The sequence below is a fragment of the Muntiacus reevesi genome, chromosome 8 (genome assembly GCF_963930625.1).
Source record: "Muntiacus reevesi chromosome 8, mMunRee1.1, whole genome shotgun sequence".
NCBI classification, from domain to species: domain Eukaryota; kingdom Metazoa; phylum Chordata; class Mammalia; order Artiodactyla; family Cervidae; genus Muntiacus; species Muntiacus reevesi.
Genome location: NC_089256.1, coordinates 78,595,972 through 78,606,682, shown reverse-complemented (window position 1 = coordinate 78,606,682; position 10,711 = coordinate 78,595,972). Strand labels below are relative to the sequence as shown.

At 46.2% G+C, this 10,711-nt stretch overlaps 1 protein-coding gene across 1 annotated transcript; it reads right to left on the bottom strand.

The window, feature by feature from the left end:
• Positions 1-682: 682 nt before the first annotated feature.
• SLITRK3 (SLIT and NTRK like family member 3) lies at positions 683-3,683 on the bottom strand. Its single transcript, XM_065942922.1, has one exon. It carries the CDS (start codon positions 3,681-3,683, stop codon positions 744-746), a length of 2,940 nt encoding a protein of 979 aa, XP_065798994.1. The 3' UTR covers positions 683-743.
• Between the last annotated feature and the right edge of the window lie 7,028 nt (positions 3,684-10,711).

Genomic DNA, 10,711 nt, shown 5'->3' with positions numbered 1-10,711 from the left:
AATGGATCAAACCCGAACTAATTAGATTGGGTTGAATGGATGATGGGTATGTGTGTGTATGTATGTGTGCATGTGTGTACCCACACCAGAAGGAAGAAACTGCAGGTTTAGGGACCTAACTATGTGCAGGGATTTGTGATATGCATGTGGGTATGTGTGTGAGAGAAAAACGAGTGGGTGAGAACATTCCAGCAAAGCCCGCCCCCTCCCTCCCCGTCTTGCAGTTTCCAGGCATGCAGCAAACTGCATTGTTAATACATGTACAGAATCTGTGCCATGATGGGAAGAGGAACGAAAACCACAAATGTCAATCTGTTTTCCCCCCTCCCTGTCAAAACAAAACTACAACTGAAAAAAAAATTACTGAAAATAAAAAGACACATTGAATTTTACTTAATTAGGATCAATACAATGATCCCCAATATACCTTATACATGGCACAGTCAAAGTCTCAAGTTTCAGTATAAAAAAATAATGATAACATTTGCTGGCAAAAGTCTGCGAAGGCACTTCATTGATTAATGATCTGTGTATGGCCCTTCCTCCAAATCACATCTGAGTGGGGAGAGCATACATCTGTATTTTCTAGTTATCATGCGGTTTCAGTTCTGTTCAGGGCAGGGAAGTTTGTGAGGATGGAGTTATTGGGACAAGTGTAACGGGAGCGAGGGATATGTTTCTTTTATTTTTCTTTTCTTTTGGAAAAAAAAAAAAAAGCACTAATGTATTTTTTTCTTTTTCTGTTAGAACCTATATGTTGTCTTCTCCAGGACTTCGAGGTAATCCGGCTTGGTTTGAAGTTTGGCCCTTAACTCGAGGTAATCACTTTTTTGCGTTTGGTGGTCTGTGAAGCCCTTTCCAGCCGAGAAGAGAAGGGTTTCCTTGAGCCTGGCGTCCTGCTGTAAGTCTGGGTACTGCATGCCAGGGGGATGGACATGCAGTTCCTTTAACTTGGGCACTGTGCCGTAGAGGCAGTCCGCGAACCCCACCGCACAGGGGGCTGGCTGTGGCCGCTCTCGGTCTAGCAGCATACTGCCGCCGCCACAACCTCCCCCGGGAGGAAAGAGCACCACCCCGCCATTCTCGTGGTGGCGGAACCCAACCAAGTCTGCCCCAGTTCCCGCAACGACCCCGGAAACCCCACCGACTGCTGCGTGGTGGGGGTGAGGATGATGATGATTCATGGTCACTATGGTATTGAGCTGGGAGCTGGACACTGCCAGCGCCCACTCCTTTTCTTTTTCTAACAAGGTCCGGTAGTTGCTGTGGTTCTCCTTGGGTGTCTCAGCAAACTGCTCACTTCCTAGGAGAACCTCCCCCATTCCCGGGGGTTGTGTTGCAGGAGCCCCACGTTCTGCACCCCCTGCCTCTGGCCCGGATGAAACAGCCACCTCCTCCTCCTCGCGAGGCTTGTAGATGGGGTTGTTGCACATCTGAGTAACGGGATGAGGAATGTACTCGTATACGTGACCCACAGGAGGCGCCTTCTCGGGAGAGGAAAGAGTTGGTCGGCCCCCACCTGCATTTCCACCTCCACCACCTCCGCCATCCTCAAAAAGTCGGTGGCATTGCATCTGGATGCCAGTGAGGTCCACGCCTTCCTGCCTCTTGCTTCTAAAGGGCAGCTTCTTCCGGCGCCGTCGGAGGACATAGGCAAAGAGGCCCGCAGCAACAAAGACTGCTGAAAAAAACAGAACCAGCAGGCTGAGAATCAACACAGAAAGTGGCACAGGACCCCCAGGGGGAGAGAACTCGTAAGGTGATGCACTCGTCGGTCCCCCAGCAAGGTGAGCATCTCCGGGCTGAGCTGGGGATGCTCCAGCTGGTGCCACGTGCAGCATCTCTGGGCAGAGAACTTCCAGTTCAATAGTGCGCACGTCACGGTGGGTGAGGTTCTCGGGGCTCCTGCATAGGACATCACCCACCACACTGACTGAGCTGATGGTTTCGATCCACTGTTTGAAGGGAACCAGGTCACAGGTACAGTCCCAAGGATTCTCATTGAGGTCTATCTGGACAATGGCATTCAAGTGTTCTAGGACACCAGCCACTGGAAGATAGAGGAAGTAGTTCTTTCGCAAGTTGAGCCGAGCCAGGGATGTGCCTGCAAAGGCATCTGTTGGCAGGGTCCTCAGCAAATTATTGTTGAGGAATAGCAGCTTCAAGTTGGGCATGAGGCTGAAGGCTGCAGGCTGGATTTCCCGGATGACGTTGAACTCAAAGTACAAGTAGTGCAGACTCTGTAGGCCTCGGAACATTCCTGGAGTCAGCTTCTCGATATCGTTGCCGTTGAGAAAGAGGCTCTTTAGGTTAGGCAGGTTGATGAAGGCCCCATCCTGGACATAAGAAATACGATTGTTCCCCAGATGTAAGAGATCCAAGGAAGAGAAATTCCAAAAATCAGAACGGTATATTTTCTGAATCAGATTGCTACTCAGGTACAATTTCTTGGCATTCAGAGGCCTTGGAAGAAGTTCAGAAATGTTATTAAATCCTCGCTCTTTGCAGTTGACAGTCAAACCAAGGTCATTGATATGCAAATTACAGGTACACCCAGTAGGGCATATAATAGGAATGGGTGGTCTGGTCTGATAAGGAGCAATAGGAGGTTGGTTTGGACCAGGGTATAAAGCTTGAGATGTGGACGGTGGCCTTGGTGTTCGAGGCTGTTTGGTGGGTTTGGGCTGTTTGTTTGAGGACTTGTATTCAACAGAAGAAGCAGTAAAATGGACAGAGGACAGCATCGAGGAAGGCTTAGTTGGCCATGCATTCTCCTTGTTTGATGACAAGTGGGGAATCCCCAAACTAGCCTCCACCTCAGAGTCAGACAACAAGGGGCAGAGTTCTGTTTTCTTGATTTCTCGCAGGTCCTTTCCATGAAAATGGAAAGGAGTCTCGCAAGTGATATCTCCCACCAGGGCAGTGTAAGGAATGCGTTCCAGCCAACTCTTCAGTTGCACGATTTCACATGTACAGTTCCAGGGATTTTCTTCCAGCTGGAGCTCCATCAGGCTTCTGCCAATGTGGTCTAGCATTCCTCGGTAAAAAAGAACTTTCAACCTGTTTCCACGCAGGTCCAAGTGGGTTAAGGAGACAGCCTTAAATAAATTTGTCGGAAGCATGGGAATGAGATTATCATTTAAAATCAGAACTCTCAATTTACTTAGATTCCGAAATGCCCCACTCTCAATACGTTTAATGACATTGTAGTCTGCCTGAAGATATTCCAGACTTTCCAAGCCAAGGAAAGTGTCATTTCTGAAGACGTCTAGTTTGTTCTCGTGAAGATATAGTCTCTTTAAAATCTTAAGACCGTTGAAAGCTCCTGTTTGAATGTCCTGCAATGCATTGTTCCCAAGGTTAATGGACACAGCATTATTCAAATGAAGAAAACTGTTGGTGTACAATTTCCTCATTGAATTTCTCTGCAGATACAATTTAAAAGGTCTTGACCAGAACTCAGTAATCTGACTAATATTTGTAAATCCTTTGCTGTCACAATGTATATGAAAGATGCTTTCCTTAACTTCACAGTAGCATGGATCAAAACAGGGCTCATCTATTTCCTCTGAGTCCTCTATCAGGGGAATCGGGGTAGTCCATCCTAAAGCAATTGTGCTTAGAAGAATTATCCACAACATCCTCCCTCTGTGAAGCATCTCAGCTATAGAAGGTTTCATCATTCGCGGTTGATTACAAAACTGCAACAGAAATAAAGATGCAGATTTTTAGCTTTTCATCATATACACTACTCTAATTGACTCCTATATGTGGAGCTTTTTAAGAGTGATGTAACAACTTTAGTAATCGTTGAATTTACACTCAAAATGACCTGTCAACATGCTTAATATGTCCTATATCTTAAAATTAGGAGACTGAAATATTGTGCCATGCTATGACATTTTCCTGAATCAAGCCATACTTGGTGAAGGGCGTATCATTAAATCAAAAGCAGCCTTTGTTGTCTCTTGTAGCAAGCAAGGAAACTGGCATACAGTGATTCCTCTTAGGGATAGGCAGATTCAGTAAAAGTGACAATTATTTGGCCATTACACTTGTTTGCCTGTTAAAACTCACATTGCTATCAGAGGTGCTTATTATGGATCTGATTGAAACTCTGATGGAAGAAAATGTTCTTTAAACTATGGGTTTCTGTTCATGAAAAGACAGGGCATGCCCCAAAGTTATTAGATTAAGGAGTATGATAGATTATGAGCCCTTGGACCAACATCAGATGTTAAGCTGTGTAAGATGATTGGTATCTCAGGAAAACCCAAGATTTCTCTTAAGAAGTGAGCACAATATGCTTAATTTTAGTGCAGGCCCAGTAACTCACTGTACCCCAAACCCTTTTGCCCAAGCACAGATAATTAACATCTCCTTTAATTAAATGATTTCTACATATGTGTATCATTTGGCTGTTTAAATCATTTAGGCGTGATTAGCCTTTCTAAAGAACAAGCCCATGCAGTTGTCAGAGCTAAAGATAGTCACATCTAAAGGGTGCTGAGCCTGGGAGTGTCAGTATCAAAACACTTGCAGAGCTTAGTTTGGAATGTATATCTGTTCCTTCAGGATCAGCTGAGGAATCCTGCAAAAAGATGGAATGGCAGGTGGTTTGTAGAGGAGGTTTGGGTAAAGGCAAGAAATAGTGGAAACCTGGATTCTTCCATGCTGATAAATGATCTATCACATGAAATACATTTCAGAAAGACATTGCTCTTTTCCAACGAGAAGAAACAAATACAGTACACTAGTCTAATAATATGGAGCTTTTCTCCATGGCTCTCTTGGAGCCTAATATTCATATATGAAAATGTGTATATAAATAAATTATAATAATGCAGTTATATTAGATTGCCCTTCTAAGTCACTGAAATATCAATCAAAATTGAATTGTTTTTGATCAATAAAAATAAACCAGAGTTCTTAGTATGTATTTTTTCCCCACATAGATGCAGCCATTAAGGAAATATTTTGTCAACCTTCTAACTTAAAACACAATGATATAACTTATAGGGACAGTGAAAAGAATAAATCTTCACATTCAACTTGCATATGATGTACACAGCTGTACAGAAAGGAGAACCCTTAAGAAAGCAAAGAGAAATTTGCCTCAGGCATGCAGTACTCAATTTTTGGAAACAATTAAATGAAAAAAGAAGGCAGATGAGGCTACACTGCAGTATCAGTTAGTCTTCTTTATATCCCTTTTAAAATATTAAAACCTACTTAAGTTCTTTCTTTTTCGCCATTCTTTTTTTTTTTTTTTTTTTTTCCTGTTTTTCCTTGTTTTTGAGGTCCCTGAGATTTAGACAAGAAAAGCTCCAGATGACTTTGACTTACCTATTTTGCAGGATTTTTTTTTTTAAAGCATTGATCATCGGGGGTTGGGGTGGGGGGGAAGAAGAAGAAGAAGCTTGAGTTTAAGGATTCTCTCTTTCCCTCCCCCTTCCTTCCTTTAGCTGAAGCTGAAGCAAAGGGGGATAGTTGGGGGGTGGGGGGAAGAGACCACAGAAAAAAATAAAAGGCAGCAAGCTTGAGACGTGCTGGGAATGCAAGGGGCCTTTCAATGGGTTTCTTTAGAATGCAGAACTGCCGCTTGGCACACTCAACAGAGAGAGCAGGGGCTGCTGCAGGCTTCCAGCTTCGCCGCCGCCGCCGCCGCCGCCGCCGCTGCTCTCCCTGGGTACCGGCAGCACATCATTGGGCGCTTGGAGGAAGGGCGGGAGGGAGCAGGGAGGAGGGCAGGCTCAAGCACCGTGCAGAATCGCGGGCTTCTCTTGCGCTGGCTTTTTTTTTTTTTTTTTTTAATGTGCTGTAACCCTGGATCCGGCTTTCCACGTCATGAAAATGAGCCCCGAGAAGGGGAACGCGCTTACCATGGGGTCGGGCGCGAGCACTAGGAAGCCGTGACTATACAGTTGTGAGTGTGTGTGTGTGTGTGTGTGTGTGTGTGTTTAAGGGAAGAGAAAAGAAGTGGAGGGGTCAAGATGACAAACTGTCAATTTTTTTTTTTTTTTTTTTTTTTAAAGAAAGAAGAGATCAACCAAGAGGAAACATGCCTTTGGTCGGGACAGGGTAAGGGGTTGTTAACTTTTTTTTAAAATTGTGATTTCTTAATTTAACTCTGAAGGAAACCATTGCCTGACTAGTTTGCTCCTCTAGTTCCCAAATCTCCGCTCTCTAGTGTAGACAGTTTGAAAAGTAAGGCTGTCCTTTGGAATTATCCTTTTCACAGCCCACACTTACTCCCAAAGATGGGGATAAAGGGAAATTCAGGTCTCCAAAGCAGAAGAACTGAATCTAGCTGATTCTGCTTGGGTGTCCTGAGTGAGAACTCAGGCAGCCTGAGAGACTTGGACCGAGTTTCTCCTGCATTTTGCTTCGATTTCTTTGCACCAAGAATCCTTTTGTTGTGCGGCAGTTCGGAGCCTTCGATTTCCCCTGGATTCAACAGTTCTGGCTGTTTCCACCTTTTAAAAACCAGAGACAAGCCAGTGCTCTGGAAGGATACGCAGACCACTTGGGTAACAATGACACATTTCACTTCTTCCACCAGGAAAGACCTCTCGGGGATAGGGGGCAGCATTTCAGGGTTTAGATTCTTTTTTTTTTTTTTTCCCTTTCATTTCTTTGCCCCGCCTCTCCCCCGCCCCCCCCCAACCCCCTCATATTTCTCCGTGGTATTTTCGGGAAGAGGATGGTAGAGAGTCCTGGGGGTGGGGTTGATTGAGGGAAGACGTTTCAGTGAAGAGGAGCCGCCAGATCAGAGCTCACAGGATTCTCTAAGAAGAGTTTTTAAAGCCTCGTCTGATGGTTTTACAGTCCTACCTGCTGGGACGAAAATGCACCTTAGTAGGGAAACTGGAGAGAGGCAAGTGTGCATCAAAGGAGTCTAGTTAGCGACAACTGTGCCTCGGGGATGTCGCCCCCGCCCCCGCAGCACACACGAATCCTGTCACCATCTCACGGGGAAGGGGAAGGCTTTATGGTCGCTAAAGAGCTGGACTCGCCCAAGGGCTCAAAGTTAGCTAGCCCGTAGAGGTGAGCTTTACTTAAAGCACTTTTTTAGGAGACCAGATGTATATGTCATTACCATTCTAAATACATATAAATAATCTAACAACAAAACCGTTACTTAAAAATCAGTCATAGGGTATTTGCATATTTTGCATTAGAAGTGACCGCACCTGTGTCCGCCACTCCACAGTGGCTGTTCGAGGCTAAGTAAGCGGGAGGGCCGGATTCTCTTAACGTTCCCCAGCCTTAACATTCCGAACCCACCCTATCTATCGGTCTCAGTCAAGAAGCCGAGCTCAGAACAGAGCAATCCCATCTCTTTCACCAGCTGCCCGCCCCCACCAGCCCCCAACACCACCTTCTGTACCCAACGTGCAGAGATGGTGACTATTTCAGGAATCTTATCGGAACCCAAGATGCGATGGGATCGATGGTTAACCGGGAGGCTTCCCTGCGCTCCCAGTGACAGTAAATGGCTCTCCTCTGTAATCATTCTCTGTTCTGTCTTGAACTACATCCTCCCCCGCCCACCCCCATCCCGCTCCAAGTTCTTGATTTGGGACATGTCTTAAAGGACATTTCACCATTTTCCTTTCCTTTATCTCGGTGCAGGGTATCTAAGCGATAGGAAGAGCTCCAAAAGTTAGGAGATGAAGGGCCCTGGAGCCCGGATTTCGACCGCTTCCTGCTGCGAGCGCCCAGCATCATTTGTTTGTCCACAGGGAGGACAAGAAGCCCTTTCTCCCCACAGTGCCCCCTCCCACATCCCCCTCCCCTTTGCTGGATCTCCGAGCCCACTAATCTCTCCATATCTAAGATTAAATATTCCAATATGGAAGCAAAATGATCTTCCCTAGAACAAATAATTAAAATGCTGCATCATTCATTTTCTGAAAAGCCCTGATCCTTCCTGAGGTCCTTTTCTAATCTGTCGCCAGGCAAAACGCACAATGGGTCTGTTTCGAAATAGAAAATGATTAAAAAGCCCAAGCCATTTTCCTGCTATCCTTTACAACACGAGCGATCCGCTGGGGGAGGGGCTCTTCGCTCTGCCACCTGGCCTATTTGTTGGAGTTACTTACGATTTACACCCCCAAGAAAAGGGGTCCGAGGGTATTTTAGTCTCCAGTGACACTCTTTCTATCATCGTCCTTACAGCTAAATGATCCGGTTCAAAGGTACAACCCTCTGGCACCTGTGAGCGTACAGAAGCCACGGCGGCCAAACTATATGCTCTATAAAGAACATCCTTACATCCTTACACGCGAGAACACTGGTTTCAATTAGGCAAAGTAAGAAAGGATGGCGGCGAGTACCTATCGGTGCAGAGCGCTCTCGATCTCCGAGGTTTACTCCAAGGGGCTTCCCAGCGAGAGCTGCAAACTCTCTGGGAGGCAGAATTATATCCATCATGCCGTAGCCTGCAGTTTCTCCTCCTCAGGCCACCAACTTTCAGAAAGGCCACCAAATCACGCTTGTAATCCTTTCAAGTGTTTCCACCTTTGAGACTCGCAGGGAAATGGTCGCTGCATACCAATGGGAGAGCCGGGCGCTCACCTAGCGCGGCAATGCCGGTGACAGACACTCAGGACCACAGCTCTATATACCCTCGATGGCAGGCAGGCAGCGTGAGTGTCCCAGGACTGGGCTCTTTGATTTCAGATTTCGGTGATCTCGGTTCAGCTGTGAGCTCCGCGGTCCCCGAGAACCCTGGCTCGGTCTTCGGGTTTTTCTCTCTCGCTTCCTGAAAGGTTGTCACTCAAAGCGCAATCCCTTCCCGAGGCCTCCTTCCCTAAAGGGAGCTGGGATTAGACCTTGCCTTCTCCGGGTGTCTTTGCTCTTGACCCTTTGGGTAGGTGGAAGTGGGGGTGGGTACTGTGTAGATGAGCGAAGAGGATGGGGTGGAGTGGGAAGCAGGCTGGAAGGGGGTGCCCAGATCCCAGATCCCAGCATTGGCCAGACAGCGAAGGTGGGGGCGGGGGGAGGAGGGGAGAAAAAGAGAGAGACGGGATACAAATACAACAGTATGGCTGTACACTCCAAATTCGACTTGAATTTGGGGGATCTCGGGTAAAGCACCAAGGTGAAGCGATCCGGTTGGCAGAGAGTGAGCCCCCTGACAGCTCACCATTCAAGCGCCCTCACTTCTGGAGCAGGAGAGGGTGGGGGGCAGGGAAGGGGATCGCGGAATGCTTCAGGCCAAGGAGACGCTCTCGGCGGCAGCCTCATTTAAGACTGACCTGCTTTAAAAGTGCCACTTTAATGGCCTAGGAAATAACTAAAATCGGATTACACATTACTTACCAACGTCTGCACCCAAACTGGGAGCACCAGGTCGGGTGTTAGGAGACACCGAACGCCAGGCTGGAACCCGAATGCAAATCCATCAGCCGCCCCCAAATCGCTCACGGAGGGAGCGGCGCTCTGGAGCCCCCAGATCAGCCCATCACCAGAGCCTCCGCCAGCTTGTCCCCCCAGCACCCCCGGCCCCTCCTCCGCTCCAACTGTGTAAATCAGCCGCCGCAGTCCTCTCGCCGCGCATCACAGGCAAATCCCTGCTTAGGGAGCAAGGAAGCAAGTGATATTCATATTCTCTCTCTCTCTCTCTCTCCTCTTTTGATCGGTCACAATCTGGCAGCTCTACAAAGAAAAACCCTGTAAATTTGACTAACAAGAAGTTAGCATTCTGTGTCTCTGGATTGATTTTAACTTTTATTTGCAAATGAGAGATGGTTGTTTGGAAAATTACAGCCCAGGCCTGAGGGGGTGGGGGTGATCAAATTAAGCGCATCTGACCTGTCTCTGTGGGCGGTATCGCTAAATGCCTCCTAGAAGCAGTTTTCAAGTTATTTGCAGTAGACCTCCACCTTCATTATACATAAGTGACAGTTTGAGAGTACATGTATTTTCTCATCTGTTTACACCTGCTAAGAAGGAAGAAAATAAGACTGTAGAGTGAAGGAAGGTGGGGGGATTTAACGGAGATACGCTGGATAGTGACAAATTAAGGACACTTGAACAATTGTTGCAACTATGTGAAACTATTATTGCAACATTATATACCCACTGAAGGCGACCATTACCCTCACTGCAGTCATTCTAACGCAGTCACTTAATGCTCCATTCAATCTGCAGTGTAAACCAGCGCAGTTCTTAATAGATCCCGTTCATCAGAGACTTGTGTTGGTAGAGAGGGCAGTCTTCCACTAGCTACCAAACGGAATAGGACAGAGTCTGGAGAATCATCTCTGTATCTCTTACCGTTCCTTCCTGAAGTGAAAGCAATAAATTGTCCAAGACAAGGGAAGTTGTGCAGCTATTACAATTGTAGATGTAATATGAACTCGCCCTATTTTCAAAAGCTTTCAAAGGAACTCTAACTCAACCCTTGCTATGAGACAGTGCTTTTATATATGAAAATCTCTGAGGAACAGGTCTCAAGATAGGATTTTAGCCTTTATTTAATGGATTCTATTTCCTGTGTTATATCATTGTTACTCTTTATTATATGCGTATGAGAAGTCTAGTGCCCATATTACCTTCATTAAAAAATGACAAGGATGGAATTGGTTATAGTGAAAACAAGAGGCTTGTGAATTTTTTTTTTGGATCAAATATATGCCAAAGTCAGTATACTAACTGTATCAGTTATGTACAAAGTATGAATACATATTTTTTTAAATAACAT

Excerpts from the sequence above, each read along its gene's own strand:
- SLITRK3 (XM_065942922.1), bottom strand. The coding sequence starts at position 3,683 with ATGATGAAACCTTCTATAGCTGAGATGCTTCACAGAGGGAGGATGTTG.